The sequence below is a fragment of the Hyperolius riggenbachi genome, chromosome 6 (genome assembly GCF_040937935.1).
Source record: "Hyperolius riggenbachi isolate aHypRig1 chromosome 6, aHypRig1.pri, whole genome shotgun sequence".
NCBI classification, from domain to species: domain Eukaryota; kingdom Metazoa; phylum Chordata; class Amphibia; order Anura; family Hyperoliidae; genus Hyperolius; species Hyperolius riggenbachi.
Window position 1 is genome coordinate 320,683,093 of NC_090651.1, and position 18,325 is coordinate 320,701,417.

At 46.2% G+C, this 18,325-nt stretch overlaps 1 protein-coding gene across 1 annotated transcript in view; it reads left to right on the top strand.

The window, feature by feature from the left end:
* Positions 1–2,537: 2,537 nt before the first annotated feature.
* RRAS (RAS related) overlaps positions 2,538–18,325 on the top strand; it is an 88,798-nt gene continuing 73,010 nt past the window's right edge. The window contains exon 1 of the mRNA XM_068241386.1: positions 2,538–2,807. Coding sequence (XP_068097487.1) covers positions 2,706–2,807 — 102 coding nt within the window. The 5' untranslated portion in view covers positions 2,538–2,705. The remainder of the gene's footprint in view (positions 2,808–18,325) is intronic.

Consider the following 18,325-nt stretch of genomic DNA (forward strand, 5'->3'; position numbering starts at 1 on the left):
GGAGGGGGGTCCGACCCTCCTCCCCGCCGCTGTGCCCGCTGCCCCCCTTCCTGGCTGCTACCCCCTCCAGCATGGTGGCCGCACCAACAGCTATGGGTACGGATCCGTTTGCAAAAATGTAAACGGACTGGAAACGTGCGTCATGGATCAGTTTTCCAGCGTTTACATTCCGGTTTAGAAAACCGGAGCCCGGACCGCGGTTTGCGTTCTTCAACCACATCTAGTGTGGACTGAGCCTCAGTGTCTCCATCCAGGGCATAATAGAACAAACTATCCACAACAGTCTAGATAATCTTACACAGTTGTACAAGTAGCACAGTAGGCCAGAGTGGATGTAACACCACATTTACTTAAAAAGAGGCTTCCCATGTCCTTGACCCCACCGCCGCTGGCAGGTCATGCAACCCTTTGGTGTGTGAGAGCAGCCATACGGTGCAAGTGTGAGTATAGTTGCACCTATGCAGTAAGCCAGCGGCTTCAACTTACTGTGCATGCGCAGTCGTACCTGTGCAGGCACACTACATCCATGCTTCATCACGGCGGGATGCATGGCAACAAGAATGGATATATGGATGTAATAAAGGCGTCTGGAAAAAACAGCAGCAGGTATTTCTGTTAGTAGAATATCAGTATAATTACTGATATTATGCGACTTAAAGTGTACCTGAGATGGGCCAAATAAAAAAATGTACATACCTGGGGCCTCCTCCAGCCCCTTCAGGCTGCTTGGTCCCTCGCTATCTTCCTCCGGCTCCTGGATCCTTTGCAAATCAGTCCAATAATCCTGCTAGTCCGCGCGTACTGTGCATGTGTGGCCCGGCTGCGCATGCGTGCCCTGTTGTCCTGCGTCGCCAGTGAATTTGCATTCTCCCTGCAATTCTCCCGGCAATGGCAGCACAACAAGGCATGCATGCGCATTTGGGCCACACATGCGCAGTACGTGCGGACTAGCAGGATTACCGAACTGAATTGTGGAGGAGGACAGCGAGAGACTGAGCAACCTGAAGGGGCTGGAGCAAGCCCCAGGAATGTATCAAACTTTTGTTTTTAATCGTCTCAGGTTTACTTTAATTCCCATAGTAAAATATTGGTAATATTTATGTTATCTAACCCTACTCTCACGCAGAACCTCCCCTCTACCGATACCTAACCTTTAACCCCTCCTCCACTGATACCCAACCCTTAACCCCCATGGTGCCTAACCTTAACTACCACCTACCGGTGGCATCCAACGCTTATTTCCCCCCACCCCGGTGGTGCCTAACTCTTAATCCCCCTCCTCCCCACCAAATCTGCAATTAGTGGCAAATGCTCCTGGCAAATACTGGCCGGCCAAGTCAGGCATAAATGCACAGGCGGCAGCCCGGCTGTGTGCATCCTTGATCGCGTGCCAGTGGCCGGAAGCGCTGTGTACATGGGCATGTCATCATGACTACATTGTGCACACACAGACCGCTCCCAGCCGCGTAATTAAGGCAGCATGGAGCTGAGCCAGCGTCTGCACAATAATGCCCGACCCGGCCGACCAAGAAGTAGCTGCTGGTCTCCCTTGCGCAAGAAAGGAGGAGGATGAAGGAGAACGGCGGAGAGGTGGGCATGAAGACTGCTTCCTATACTTGCCTGCTCCCCCTGCTTTTAGCTTCGATATCCTTGTTTCCCTCCTCTGCTGACACCACCCATACTGTGGATGTCCTTGGCAGGTTGTGTGGCGCCACATGAATTGCTATGTATAGAATAGTGGGGAGGCAAAACAAAACTTACGCTGGGGCATAAAGCTTCTTAGCTATGCCATTGCTTGTCGGATATATTCAGAGGGTCCGGTTGTGGCAACAGCGTGGTCAAAGAGGACACATGCAGCCTACAGAGCAGGATTATACACCAGGCAACCTGGGGAGGTGCTTGGGGCCTAGTGGTTGTCAGGGACTGCTTCCTTCTTAGTCCTCCCTCCACTTCTGCTCCAGCAGCGTCACTCTACCTAGGCACTCTCCACAATTGTGAAAATGAAAGTTTGAGTTGGGTTTAAATAAAAGGTAAAGCAGACTGTACTTCCTATTTCAGCCATAAATTTTGGTGAGTGGCTGTGGGCTGTCTCTGCACTTCTTTATAGAATAAGCTCGCATTGGAGATGTTTGTAAGGTGTTGTATTGCATTCTGTTTGACCGTTTTACGTCACATTCGAGAGAAATCCATTTTTCACAAGCGTCCTGCTGTATTAACAAGCAGTTCACTCCACCTTATATGGAGCCAGCTGTGCTCAGCAGCAGAAGCCACTCAGCAGAAGCAGAACATTAGCTCTCCATGCCTGGCAGAAAGAACAGCTGTGCTCTGCAGGCACCAGCAGCAGCGGCATTCTATACTGCGGCCAGCAGGGGGCGTCAGGACCACAGAGACACCTGGCTTCCCCGCTGCCAGCTCGCTGCAGCCCCTCACCAAATAGGGAAGTGAAGTTTTGAGTGATTCAGAGCCCGGTCACTCTCTCCTCTCATTAATATTCATGAGCGCTGATTAGCATGGCTCACGCCCCAGGAGGAGCCCAGGGGAAAGAAGGCAGGGCAGCCATTTTTGCAGGGATTGACTCCATGGAAAGTTTGCTGATGTGAAGTTGCTGCTCTTATTTTTTATTTCTGCCATTTTTTTTTATTTTGTATCATTTTTTGTATCGAGTTCCTCCATTCGCGCAGCTGAGGCTCAGAGCTGGGAAGAGGATGAGTGCCAAGGAGTCTTCCACCCCCGTGGAGAAGTACAAGCTGGTGGTGGTTGGAGGAGGAGGGGTGGGCAAGAGTGCCCTGACTATCCAGTTCATCCAGGTAAGAGTCGCAGGCTGGCATCGGGCACACGTCGGGCGATACTGGCACTTCTGCAGGGTGGAGTCCGCAGCGCCGCTCCCGATCGGCAAACTTTCTGTAGCTGCGGGGCTGAAAAACTTTATGCTGTCTTCTTTTTGGGGAATGGGGAGTTCTGTGCGGAGATTGCGGCACAGCAGGGAGTCAGGCTTCCTTGACTCTTTTGTGTATTCAGAGGCTTTGATGTATGGCATATTAAAAAATGCTCCTAGCGAAAACAATCCACCTTTCCCCAGACTTGGCTAATGCTGGTAACACACAATGAGATTTTTCAGATTTACTGTCTGATGGATGTTTCGATCGTTCTAACTGATTTCCATTCACTTCCATGAGAAATCAACCGGAGAATCGGACATTATGGAATTTATCTATCAAATGCTGGATACACACGGTTCGTTCCCGCACTCGATTCCCGTCGATGTGCCGCTCGATTCCCGTCGATTCGTTTATTTCCAACATGTCTGATTCGCGTTTCGATGGATCATTAGGTCGATTTGCCATACTTTACATGGCAATCGACGTAAAAATCATCAAAATGCGCTCGGAAATGTTTGGGAATAATCGATTCGTCGGGAATCGAGCGCCGCATTCGATGCGGGAACGAACCGTGTGCATTCAGCAAAAGGCATCTATCGGAACGATTCTTCCGCAAAAAACTAAACGTGTTCCCAGCATAGGTGCCCATTAACGGTACAATTTTTTTCATCAGATACGATGTTTCGACTCACTTTTGACAATCAAATTGTACAGAAAACTGCACAGTGAGTGGCGAAAATCGTTGTAAAACGATTCCATGGCAGATTGGAACAGAAAATTGAATTGATCCGAAAGTTGAATTTATGATCATATCTGAAGAGTGAAAATGCCCTAATCAATCTGTTTATGGGAGCAATCGAGAATTACCTTTCCATTACTTTCGATTGTAAAAAGTGTGTCGAAAGATCGCATCTGATAAAAAAAAATTATACCGGTAATGGGCACTTTTACGGTACCCATTATATCGATACAATATTTACCTTTTTAGATGTGCTCATTCAATTAGATATGCAAGATCACATCAATTGTTCTCATAAACCAGACGTTCTCTCTGCAGATATGATCACAAAAATCAAACATTCCGATCCTCTTAATTTTGTGTTCCAAACAGCTATAGAATCATTTTACATGATTTTTTTTTATCTATTTTTTTTTGTTTTTGCGTTGCATTATCCTTTCTGCACACAGGGTATCGCAAAAGCAAAGAAAGTGTATGATGCCAGGTACAATCTCCGTGTCGCATTTGGCTGGAAGTATCCGATTTGCTGCTGACCCACCACAAAGTCAGCAGTGTGCTACTGTGCAACTTCCGGGGCGATGGAATGCATTGAATCGGTTGATTGAGCAGATCGACCTCAGCCAGTGACGTACTACCTGCTGGACAGGGTCATATGCATAGCTTCGCCCCTCGCCCAGTGACGTACTACCTGCTGGACAGAAAGCACGTCACTGGGTCGTATTTGCATCGTTCTATGCATGTGCAACGCAAAAAAAAAAATTACGTTTGTTGGTGGTACGGCGTGCATACATGGACCAATGCAAGTCTGACGGGGGAGCTGGGAATCCCAGTGATGTACTTTCTGTACAGCACGGAGTATGTCACTGGTCGAGGGTGGCCTGCTCAATCAACCAATAAAGCAACAAAATTGCTTGATTGGGTCAATCAGTCTGTGTGGAAAATTTTGTTCAATCATCGGTGGATCAGGAGCAGGTCGCTAATGGCGTTCAATTCAGCAACCGAGAAGCTACTCTCACCTGTCTGCCACACGCCTCGGTCTCTGCTGGTCCCCAGCGTTTTATTCATTTCCTGTCCTGGGCACCTGTGTAGAGTAATGACACTGGGGGCCTGTAGTGGTCACGGCGCCCCTAGTGTCTGTCCCCTGCATTACTCTACACAGGTGCCTAGGGACACAGAAGTGAAGAAGATGCTGGGGACCAGCAGAGACACTAAAGCTGGCCATACACTAGGCCGATTCCCGCCAGATCGACAGCAGATTCGATCACTGGGATCGAATCTGCTGTTACATCGTTCCCGCAACGCGGCGAATTTCGATCCATTTCGTCCGATCCCGTCGATCGCTCCGTGCGGAAAATTACTGTCGATCGCCCACGGGTAGGGAGCGCGTCGCTAGCGGTGTTCGAGTACCCGACGACCGACGCAATAGAGCCCGCATACATTACCTGCTCCGCCGGCACGACTGCCCCCGGTCACCGCTGCTCCGTCTCCGCGCTGGTCTGGTCTCCGGCATGCTTCACTCCTTCTAGCCCGGCAGGAAGTTTAAACAGTAGAGGGCGCTCTACTGTTTAAACTTTCTGCTGGGCAGGAAGAAGTAAAGCATGCTGGACCCGGAGACCAGAGCGGAGACGGAGCAGCGGTGAACGGGGGCAGTCGTGCCGGCGGAGCAGGCGGTGGGGGGGGGGGGGGGGCAGGCGGCACCACCACACCAAATTGTGAACGGTTTCAGGCTGAAATCGGTTCACAATCTGTTTGCAGTAAAGGTAGCCATACGATCCCTCTCTGATCAGATTCGATCAGAGATTGATCTATCTGTTGGTCGAATCTGATGGCAAATCGACCAGTGTATGGCTACCTTAATAGCTGTATCTGTATAAACAACCTATTTGCACTAATGCTGCGTACACACTGGCGACTACGGTCGTTTGAAACAGCTAATTAACGATCGTTCCGCCGACAATCGGGGAAAAAACTTTACCCAACGATCATTAACACGAACGACATCGGGAAGATGGAAATATCCAACCTGACAGATCGTATCTACCGACAATCGTTACAAAGCTATAGTGTGTACAGACATCGGCCGAGAACGATTGTTACAAGGGCCAATGCGCCTGCATTGAATTCTGCCCAGCTTCAGTACTTCCTTTGTAGCGCGGCCGTAAAGATTGTTACATTGCTCATTTCAATTAAACTTTGTTTTCAAGTTAACAATCATATATTTGTATCTATTGTAACTCCATGTCAGTGGTTTTTTTTTTTATTTTATATAAGTATGTACGCAACATTTCCTTCTGATCGTTCTTTTCTGCGAGAACGATCGTTACAATGTGTATGATGATCGCTGCATCCCATCGTTGCATTCCTTTCGTTGCCGTACCGTTCGTCTTTCAATTATCGTTCCTAGCGAACGATAGTTATCGCAAGTGTGTACGTAGCATAAGAGTGCACAAATAGGATGCAGGGCTGTGGAGTCGGAGTCGTGGAGTCGGAGTCGGGCAATTTTGGGTGCCTGGAGTCGGAGTCTGAGTCGGGAAAAAATGCACCGACTCCGACTCCTAATGCATTTGTAACTGTAATTAAAATAGAAAATATGATAAAATGTTCTATTTCTCAGATAATAGTCATTAAAAATAATGTGTATATATACAGTATATATACAGTAATAGCTGTGCTTAGTCCACAAAAATGAAATAAACCAATCAAAATTAGTTACTTGTGCTGCTTCAATAAAGCAGTCCCCGTATTTTTTAGGTCAGATATACATATCTGATTGTGACTGTATATATGATGTGTACACAGGAATCTCTTATATATACTAAATAACATCTATGCTGTAAGAATAAAGCCTGATGTGTAGCCGTGTCACTAATAGAGATGGTCAATGAGATGGAAATAATTCTGCATTGATGCTGATTTATGCAAATGTATGCACTCCCTTTTCTGATGAAATCAAATATTTTGATATGTTATTAAAATTTGGTTTGGTGACTACAAATTAAAGGGTAACTGAGACGGATGAAAAGTAAAGTTTTATACATACCTGGGGCTTCCTCCAGCCCCCTTCAGGCGAATCAGTCCCTCACTGTCCTCCACCACCCGGATCTTCTGCTATGAGTCCTGGTAATTCAGCCAGTCAGCGCTGTCCGGCCGCATGCCGCTCCCACAGCCAGGAACATTCTGCACCTGAGCAATAGTGCTGCACAGGTGTTGTATGCTCCTGGCAGCGGAGAATGTGCATGCGCACTACGCCTGACTGGCTCAAGTACCTGGAATCATAGCAGAAGATCCAGGTGGTGGAGGAGGACAACGAGGGACTGATTATCCTGAAGGCGGCTGGAGGAAGCCCCAGGTATGTATAAAACTTTAATTTCATCTGTCTCAGGTTTACTTTGTTACACAGTAGTACTATACTCTACATATGCACTCCCCACAGAGCTTCAGGGAATCCACTGAGAATGCTGTGCACATTAAACACAGAGGTGTTGTCTGTTTACAATCTCCTCATTCCCCTGCAGAGTACCTGCACATCATTCTTACATGTTCCCACACTTACATTGCCTAGGGCCTGATAGATGTTCTTTGTTCCGGTTTGTACCTTTTACAAGTACTCTAACCAAGGACTAGTTTTAGTCTAAAGGGAATAAATATAGTAGTCTACATATCCTTCTCACTTCAGTTGTCTTGTAAAATTCCTAAGCGTTGGCAGATAAGAGACGAATTTCATGTTACATACTTTTAATCAACAAAATTGTAATATGCAAATTAGAGGAGTCGGAGTCGTGGAGTCGGAGTCGGTGGAATCCTAAACTGAGGAGTCGGAGTCGGTGGATTTTTGGACCGACTCCACAGCCCTGATAGGATGTCGATAAATGTGGTTAAATAGACCAAAATGCTTTTTTTTTTTTTTTTTTTTTTTTTTTTTTAAAGAGAAAAAAATTGCATTTTTGTCGACATATTCTCCAATCGATATCCGATCAGTTTTCATCCATTGGTGGAAGATCCCACATTAAAGCACACCTGAACTGAGGGTGTTATAGAGTCTGCCATATTTGTTTCCTTTTAAGTAATTTAAGTTGCCTGGCTGTCCTGGCTGCAGTAGTGTATAAATCGCACACCTGAAGAAAGCATACAGTGAAATCCAGTTAGAAACATCTGATCTGTATGTTTGTCCAGGGTCTATGGCTAAAAATATTGAAGGCAGAGGTTCAGGCGCATGCCACCCGTGGTGATCGCTTGTATTTGTATGACCAATGTGTTTAAGTCACAGAGGATCGTTCCAATCCACATTGACTTGCGCAGGTTTTGCTGCGATTGTGTAAAGGATAGTTTATGTGATTGTTCATTTCTGATGCCGCAAACAAGGCTTGCAGATTTGGCCAGATGGATCTGGGAAACGATTGTTTGTTGGCGGAGTCCCCCAATTTCTCTGGCCATATCTGCCGGTGGGTATTGGTTCACACCATCCAATTTTTACTTCTGATCCTACTTGAGTGAGAGATCCGATCGATATTCAAATCTAGCATTGATTTCAAATTTTAAACATTTTCTAATTAGATTTAAAGGGACTCTGAGCTGAAAACACTAAAATGTTTTATACATACCTGGGGCTTCCTCCAGCCCCATCAGCTCAGATCGCTCCCACCCCGGGTCCCATCGCTTACGTCTGTCGGCTCCAGTCTACGCCTGAGAAGTGTGCTCTTTGCGTATCTCTCCAGCAGCGGCAAACTGCAGTCAACGTTAATCAATGGAATGGTTTCTATTGACGTGAAGATCCGGTCGCGATGAGATGCGGTGTGGTTGCGGCTTAAGTTTATGGATAGCATGCTGCAGTTTTCTGCAGTTCGCATCCGGATTCCATAGGGGTTGTTGTATTGAGCCACACCGCATCACCGGAAGTGTATGTGGGTGTATGTGGTGTGGTGCGATGATTGCACCTCACGCTGGCAATGCGGCCAGTGGAAATGGGTCCTTTAAAGTGGACCTGAACTCAGAACAGCATCATAACCTTTAACTACTTAAGGACCACCGTAGTTGAAATCTACACCTGTTTTGATGGTTATCTGGCTGCTAGGGTGTAGATTTCAACTCACCACAGCTGCGCGCATCTGCTGGTTTCAACGCTCCCGCCGAAATTTGCCTTCATTTCCCATCGATCTTGCCTCTGTCTCCCGTCGCAGCTCACTTGCTCGGCCTGTCTCTGACGGCAGAGCCCTGTGAGCGGGTCAGGAGCCGATTTCATTGGCTCATGGCCCTGTCTTTCAATGTAAGCAACTCCCATTGGCTTACATTGAAAGACGGTCATGAGCCAATGAAATCGGCTCCTGACCCGCTCACAGGTGGCCCAGGTTCCCGACGTGCGGCGATTCGTCGGGATTCCGCCATTTCTGTACAAGCAGTCTATGGTCCTTAAGGGGGCAAAGACCGCTGGTACTTAAAGAGAACCAGAGACGAAGCACCCTCATGTATTTTACCATTTATATCAATGGGAACATGATAGTAAACACCTACTCTGCTCTTTGTTTCATTCTTCTCTGCTAAATCTGCCTGTTATCAGCTCTGAAAAGAATCCCTGACTGAGCATTCAGTCTAGCTTTTCCCCGTAATGATTATAGCTGAGTCAGTCTTCTGTGATGTCTTTTCAAGCCCGCCCCCTCCTGACTCTGCTTTTCTGCTAAGAGGATACATAGCAGGAAAGCAGAGCCACAAAGGGGCAGATTCGGGCTTGAAAAGACCTCACAGGAGACTGACTCAGCGATAATCATTCCGGTGAAAGCTAGACTGAATGCTCAGTCGAGGATTCTCATCAGAGCTGATAACGGGCAGATTTAGCAGAGAGGAATGAAACAAAGAGCAGAGTAGGTGTTAACTGTTATGTTCCCATTGAGATATATATGGTAAAATACATGAGGGTGCTTCGTCTCTGGTTCTTAAGTGGTTAAAGAAAAAAAATTCTTTGTTACAGCTTACAGAACTCCTGCAATAAATCTGCAGTGTCTACTTCCTGGTTTCATGGAAGCAGACATAGCGTTAACAGCCTGTGTTTACAAATCGGCTGCTCTGCCGAGGCAGCCAGCTGACGCAACTGAGAGATCAAATGACAGTGGTGATGAGTCACAGATGAGGGGGACTTAGAGAGGCTAAACTCTCTAAATACACACAGGGTGCATTTCACTATGCTTTCCTTCTGTCCTGTGCAAGAGTTTAAAGTGTACCAGAGGAAGATCGTGACCAAAAAAACACATACCTTCGCCATGCCAGAGCTTAAAGTGACCCCAGCTTTCTGCTGAGTACATTGTTCTCCCACTCAGCCCACCCTTCAGAAGCTGCTCTGTGGTGCATCAGACATCGCCCTTCACACCTCAATCCACGGCTCCCCCCAGGACTGTTGCCTGAGGTACCAAGTATCAATCGTACATGTGTGTGAGGTTTTTTTAGACCAAGCAGGTGAATAAAAGCTGATTCTTGAAAAGCTGCTGCTCTCTTGGGCTCTGCATTTTATGGGTTACTAAATAACCCCTCTGGACTTGCTCCAAGCTGTGCCTCTGCTTGTTTATTTCATACAAGGAAGGTAACTGCAGTAAATTCCTTGGTTGATTACATTACCTGCTCTTGCAGTTCTTCACTGTGTATGGTTCAAAGAGGAAGAACATGTTACAATAAGATAACATATCTTCCAAACTATTCCATCATTATGGTTCTTTTTCAGATACCTCTAAAGCTGGGCATACACGGCTGGTTTTTTTTATTATCAATCGAGCCTCTGATGGCTAATGCATACCAACGTATTAAGTGTAAAAGGGCCCTAACTGCAGGAATTGCGCAATACCAGCAGGATTGTAGGAAGGTTTTCTTTTGCTACAGCAACAAGCTTATCTGAGCATGCAAATAACATAAAAGCTTCCTATTTCAGATAACTATGACCTGAAGGTAATTTAATTCACCCTTCCCCTTGAAGAATTTACCCAGTGCGTGCGCAGTATGGCATAGAACTAGAGGAGAGTCCCGCCCAGCAGTGGGTTGGGGTTGAGGGGGGCAAGGTGCGGTTGGTTGGCTGGTTTTGGGCCGTTATTGGACACGACCTATCTTTTACGATCGATCAATATGATGATTGGAAACTATCAATCGTCTGTGGGATTGTATTCTTAATGGCTACCTTTAGCCAATCAAAGCCGCTATCTGCTAGTTAACTAACTGCCAACTACTTGATTGTCAATAGCTCCCTTTCATTGGCTCAGTTTGTTTCACTTCCTGGGTCAGTGAAAGTTTGCTTGTTAGGAGAGTTTTTTTTTTTGTTTTTTTTTTTAAGCTATCCTCGTGTTCCATGAGAAGTCATATGGTTGTTCTCATTTGTCATTTTCGCAGTATGTGGGTGCCTTTTAACCTTGTATTGTGACTAATGTAGAGCAGTTCAGCCTCACCCTGGTTTATCTTGCTTCAGCTCCTTGTCATTCATCAGTCTATTACAGGCGGAGCTCAGCCTTGCCGCTGCAGGGCCTGTATATATCCAATGATTCACTTTCTGCATAATTGACTTATTGCGTAAGTCTTCTGCTGCCGCCGGGCACATCTGCAGTTTGTTGATTAATGTTGTTTTTTATATCTTGGCCTAACTCTTTCCAATTTATTCAATAAACCAGTGCAACAGTCAGGCAAGGTGAGCGGATAGAGTCGCCTGTAACAGCCAATCAAAGAAAACAGAGAGAACACTAATCCTGAAAGAACTGTCCTAAAAACAATGAAAGACAGTTTTTTTTTTTTTTTTTTTTTTTTGCTTCCTACATGCTAGTTAAATATTTTTTTTTTTTTGATTGCTGATTTTATGAAGCTCCAGTTGACTTAGAGGGAACCTAAACCTGAGAAGGATATGGATTTTTCCTTTTAAAATAATGCCAGTTGCCTGACTCTCCTGCTGATCCTGTGTTTCTAATACTTTTAGCCACAGCCCCTGAACAAGCATGCAGATCAGGTGCTCTGACTGAAGTCAGACTGGATTAGCTGCATGCTTGTTTCAGGTCTGTGATTCAGCCACTACTGCATCCAAAGAGGTCAGGACTGCCAGGCAACTAGTGTTGTTTAAAAGGAAGCATCCATATCCTTCTCAGTTTAGGTTCCCTTTAACCACCCTGGCGTTCTGATTAACTCGCCAGGGCGGCTGCGGGAGGGTTTTTTTAAAATTAAAAAAAAAACTATTCCATGCAGCCAACTGAAAGTTGGCTGCATGAAAGCCCACTAGAGGGCGCTCCGGAGGCGTTCTTCCGATCGCCTCCGGCGGCCAGAAGTAACACGGAAGGCCGCACCGTGTTTCGCTTACCTCGTCGCCATGGCGACGAGCGGAGTGACGTCATGGACGTCGGCCGACGTCCTGACGTCAGCCGCCTCCGATCCAGCCCTTAGCGCTGGCCGGAACTGTTTGTTCCGGCTACGCTGGGCTCGGGCAGCTGGGGGGACCCTCTTTCGCTGCTGCACTGCTGCAGCGGCGATCAGGCAGCACACGCGGCTGGCAAAGTGCCGGCTGCGTGTGCTGCTTTTTATTTCATTGAAATCGGCCCAGCAGGGCCTGAGCGGCAGCCTCTGGCGGTGTTGGACGAGCTGAGCTCGTCCAGACCGCTCAGCAGGTTAAGCTACATACTCCCCTCGCGATGCAGGAAGATGGATCCAGCAACGTCTCCCTGATGACGAGCGCTCCCCTAATCCAACTTTTAGCCAGCTGGGCCAGCGCGACATTACACGACAGGCATGAATGAAACTTTAAGTGATTGCGGTACTTTGCGTGGGAGTTTCAGAGGGTCCCGGGCAGCGGCGGTGGTCTGATGGAGGATCAAAACTCACAGGTTTGCTTTAAAACATATCCGAGGCGAATAAGATTGTAAGTGCGCATGCGCAGAGCTCTCCTTGCCACAGGGGTGCAATCAATGACGCGTACCGCTGGGCCTAGCGCTTGCGCACTGCTGCCGACTGACCTGGAAGCTGCTTCATCTGGCTTTCAGGAAAGAACAGAGGGGGACAGAGGTAAATGGTGGAAGTGGGGGGCATGAGGGCTGCTCCTTGTACATGCCTGCTTCCCCATTCTTGCAATCTTATTTGTCTCGGATATATCCTTTAACAACTTAAGGTCCCCAGGCTTAACCCCCCCCCCCCCCCCCCCCCCAACGACCAGGCTCTTTTTTTGTGCTCAGCTGGGCTGTGCAGTTTTTTCAGCCTCCTGCACAGCCCAGCTATGGAGCCCAGCGATCGGACTCGCCTCCTTGTTTTGCCCATAAGGGGACATGCCGCTGGAGGTGTCCGATCGCTGTGGCATTTTTTTTTTTTAAATTCAGCCTGTATCCGGCTGTTTATCTCTCCCTCCCCTCCTCCCCTCCGTGTTCTGTATGGAACAAGGCGGTGATCCGTCCTGTTCCACCTTTCATAGGCATCAGCCTATGAGAGTGCGGCGATCCCGAGCTAATCAGAGGCCAGGGATCGCCGATCTCGTACACCGCTGCCGGAGACCGCAGTGCTGTACGGATTTAAACAAAGGGGATTTCTTTCCCCTTTCATGTACAAACAGCCTGCTAGCTGCGATCAGCGGCTAGCAGGCTGATCATGAAGCTCCGCTTCGTGAACCAGCAGGGAACGATTGCGCGTGGCCATTCCCTGGGAAACTGCAGCTCCAGGACCTGACGCCAATCGGCGTTAAGCGGTCCTGGAGCTGCCACTTTGCGACCGCCCATTGGTAGTGGGCGGTCGTTAAGTGGTTAATGTGTACCAGAGCTGAAATAAAGTAAAGGATTTATACATTCCTGGGGCTTCCTCCAGCCCCGTGCTCTCGGATCGCTCCCATGGCGCTGACCTCAGCCTTCTCCATCTTCTGTACCGGGTTCCGTTACTTCCTCCAGTCAACGAGCGTTTGCACAAGATCAGTGCGCCTTGTACGTATCTCTCCGGCGGCTGCGGGACCCGGTACAGGACAGCGGCGTGGGAGCGATCCGAGTGCATGGGCCTGGAGAAAGCCCCAGGTATGTATAAAATGTACTTTATTCCAGCTCTGGTTTCCTTTAAAAACAAAAGAATGGCAGAGAGAAGCTTCTTATCGAAGAATGGGGAAGAAAAGTTAACATTTTGTCACTGTTAGTTTCTTTAATAGTGGCAATACTGTATTGTTTTTTAGCAAATTTAAAATCCTATTATATTCAAGAGAATAACCATATTCAAAGGTGGATACCACAAGTAGGATCTGTTAGTTTAGCCTACGTGTTGAGGTTGCCACACGTACATATAACTGTCCGATGCGGTACAGCAAAATGTATTTACAACCTACAGTACCCGCCTGATGTCTTTTTCTGCCACTCCTTATCTTGCTGTCTGGTGCCTCATCATTCACAATGCCTCCTGTGCAAGGAACTGAAGCAGGCAGATGCAGTGGAAATGATTCAGTCATGTTAATAGTGAGCAGTGTAATAAAACTAATAATCCCTGCGTGTGATTGGATGTTTGGCGTGGCCCTCACTTGCAGGGCCGTTATCTGATTTCCCCCCCCCCCCACACACTGCTGACTGTGGTGATTTGGTTTACATTCCAGCCTGTGGTGGGGGGATTATGTGGAGAGTTTAGTGTTTGTGTTGGAGAACAGATTCCAACCATGAGGCTTGCACTGGTTTATCTAAGCGGCCCCACCCTGCCCTGATCTGTAGCTGGGGGGGTTGTGCTCTGCATTCTCATCTATCCTGTGCAGAGGAGTGAGGTAGAAGCCATCCTCTCTCTCTCTATCTCTTTTCGTTTCATTGTGTTTTTTTTTTTTTTTTACTGAAAAACAGAAGTAGTATCAAAACAGGATATACAAAAGTTTTTAACTTACAGTAAAGCAAATTTTCGACTAAAACACTTAACAGTTGACGACAAAGAGAGCTTTTTGGTCCTTTGTAGCCCCTATGCTGGGAATACACGGCTCAATTTTCGAGCTTGATTTCACACCCGATTGTTTTTTGCGCTCGATTCTGCTGGCAATTCTCTTATCTTTTGCTCGTTTTTCTTATCTTTTTCCATTGTCTCCCATTCAGAATCGAGCGCGGAAACAATCGGACGGGATACCGGACATGTTGGAAATTTATCAATCGAGCCATGTATTCCCAGCATTACACACTCCTGTGAATTCTGGCTCACCATGAGTTTGCTGGGTAAATAAAACAGTCCATTTTATGCTTTTGAGAAACATAGAGAGTTCTTCGGAAGCTTCTGAGCTTCTTGTATGGAAGATGCTTCATGTGTACAATAGGAATTTAGAACATTAATGAACAAGAGAATCAAAAGATTTTCATTTAAATGACAACTGAAGTGAGAGGTATATGGAGGCTGTCATATTTATTTTCTTTTAAGCAATACCAGTTGCCTGGCAGACCTGCTGATCTATTTGGCTGCAGTAGTGTATGAATCACACTAGAAACAGGCATGCAGCTGATCTTGTCAGAACTGACAAAAAAATTGGCCCTAGACCATACATGCACTACACGATACATACATACATACATACATACATACATATGACTATGGTAGGGACTAGATTGTGAGCCCCTCTGAGGGACAGTTAGTGACAAGACCATATACTCTGTACAGCGCTGCGTAATATGTCAGCGCTATATAAATACTTAAATAAATAATAAATGTGGTGTTCTAAAGGCCGTGGATAGGGGCACATAGTCTCCTGGGCCTGTGGTATAGGTTCATTATAGTGTGTGTGTGTGTGTGTGTGTGTGTGTGTGTGTAGAGGACTCCACATTTTTTTCAAATATGTCTTATTTTGTTGTCCATGATGGCTTTCAACTTGTCATAGAAGACTGCATAACCAAGGTTCGTTTTAATCATATCGAAGCTAAGGGTCATGGTTTTCCAGGCCCTGGCAAATTGTCAGTTTAGCTGCGGTGAAAACGTGTGTTATAAGGCTGTACTAGGTCCGCAAGATCTGGTTCGGTTTAAGGCCAAGGAGGGCTATTTCAGGGGTTTTCAGGACTTGCTTGCCCGCCTACTATTGAATATATGATTTGGGTATGTTCTGTGCCACAGTCTGTACCTTGGGGCAAAACCACCAGGTGTGTAAAAGGGTGCCTTTCCCCTAAAACAGCAATCTGATGGGTTACGATCGAATTTGGCCAACCTGTCTATTTTTTTTTTCATGGGAATTCTTCTGTCATTTCAACAAATCCTTTAGAAGTTAAGATTTCATTGCCTGTGTAAAACTTGGGTCAAAAGTTAAATACTTATCTAAGGAGTGGGAAGCCTCTAGATCCTGTAGATGCTTTCCATGCTGCCCTCTGGCCCACCGTCACCGAGTGTGGACTCACCAAGGAATCCAACAAGCTCTTATTGGATTCCACGTTCGTGACAGCACTACTGTTCAAGTCGTGATGATAATGCTTGTGCATCAAGAAGAGTGTGGTCAAGGTGTTCAGGAGGGTCCCGAGCAGCAGCAGTGGACTGGAGGATGGCATGGGAAACCTCTGGGGATCCCTTTCTTCGAGTAAGTATTTTTTGACCCGAATTTCTTTTTTATACTCCTACCATTTTGTGAAAAACACTTCTATGTTAATAGGCTTTTGGATTTCAGCCTAACCACACTGAAATCTGTACCAACCCACATCTGTGCCTGGAGATTCTTTAACCTGGCTTTCATTGCTTGACACTCCAGTGAACAAGGACAGGTCAGGACATATTGATTGAACTCTGCGGCGGCGTACAGAGCACTCTTTGTTCTGCTGTCTGGCTGTGATATGTTAGAAAAAAACAAACTGCTGCTACAACACGATCAGCAACGCCGACCGTTTCTGCCACCTTGCACCGCACCAACCTGCTGGTTTTTAATTTTGTGTTTGGCTCTGTCGTTCGTCAAAAATGTCACAGCTGCCAGTGTGGAGCACTTATGTGTAGACATGAAATGCGTGTGTAAGAAACGTTCACCACCACCTCTGTGGTTTTATACTGCGCAGTAACTGTAACACTAACTACCTGCCTGACTGTAGTGTACCCATTGGTTGTTACAGGTGTTTGCTTTCCTGGTGACCAATTAATGCATTTTAATAGAAAAAAAAATTGCCAGGGTAATGAGTGTTCACCTGCTTTTGTGGACAGAGCTGAAAGGTGGTTGGTAGCACATCAATACTGGCGGAACTGGAGGAGGAGGGCTCATACTAGAACTTTATATTTCCAGAGGAAGTGGAGATATCTCACGAAACGCTTTTTTTTCAGTGAGTAGTTGAGAGAACCCTTACACTTCCTTTTACTTATTTCATCATTATTTGTGTCCTCCACTTTGGTTGTTCTGTTAAGGCTTTTTAGAAGTGTGTTAGCATAGCTACCTTGGGCCCTGTTTAGTTTCATGGTTTCTGGTCTACTATGGTTCTACTTGATTACACTTAATGAAAACCTGAGGTGGATTGTGACCTAAAAATGGATGCTTGCCTAGAGGCTTCCAGTGTCCTCCACCAGACCACTGCCACTGCCGGAGACCCTCTTGAAGTCTGCATTCCCTGCTATTCACAAGCGCAGTAGCTTGTTGGATGTTATTGTGGCCGCACTCCTACACAGTGTAGAGCATGGCCACAACAGCATATCAGACAAGCTCTTGTCAGATATGCTCTAGGGGATCCACGCTCGGCAACGGTGGGGGTGAGGAGGACATGGGAAGCATATGGAGGATCCAGATACTTCCCTCTTTGTAGGTAAGTATTTTGAGATCACAATCTGCCTCAGGTTTAAAAGATACCCGAACTGACATGACATGAGGTAGACGTGTGTATGTACAGTGCCTAGCACACAAATAACTGTGCTGTTCCTTTTTTTTTCTGCCTGAAAGAGTTAAATATCAGGTATGTAAGTAGCTGACTCAGTTCTGACTCAGACAGGAAGTGACTACAGTGTGACCCACACTGATAAGAGATTTCCCTTTTTATCTCTTTCTTGCTCTCAGAAGCCATTTTCTGCTAGGAAAGTGTTTTATAGTTGGTAGCCTGAGTCAGCCACTTACATACCTGATATTTAACTCTTTCAGGCAGAGAAAGGAAAAGAGAACACAGCATAGTTATTTGTGTGCTAGGCATTGTACAGGGAGTGCAGAATTATTAGGCAAGTTGTATTTTTGAGGAATAATTTTATTATTGAACAACCATGTTCTCAATGAACCCAAAAAACTCATTAATATCAAAGCTGGATATTTTTGAAAGTAGTTTTTAGTTTTTTAGTTTTAGCTATTTTAGGGGGATATCTGTGTGTGCAGGTGACTATTACTGTGCATAATAATCAGGCAACTTCAAAAATCAAATATATACCCATTTCAATTATTTATTTTTACCAGTGAAACCAATATAACATCTCAACATTCACAAATATACATTTCTGACATTCAAAAATATACATTTCTGACATTCAAAAACAAAACCAAAAACAAATCAGTGACCAATATAGCCACCTTTCTTTGCAAGGACACTCAAAAGCCTGCCATCCATGGATTCTGTCAGTGTTTTGATCTGTTCACCATCAACATTGCGTGCAGCAGCAACCACAGCCTCCCAGACACTGTTCAGAGAGGTGTACTGTTTTCCCTCCTTGTAAATCTCACATTTTATGATGGACCACAGGTTCTCAATGGGGTTCAGATCAGGTGAACAAGGACGCCATGTCATTAGTTTTTCTTCTTTTATACCCTTTCTTGCCAGCCACGCTGTGGAGTACTTGGACGCGT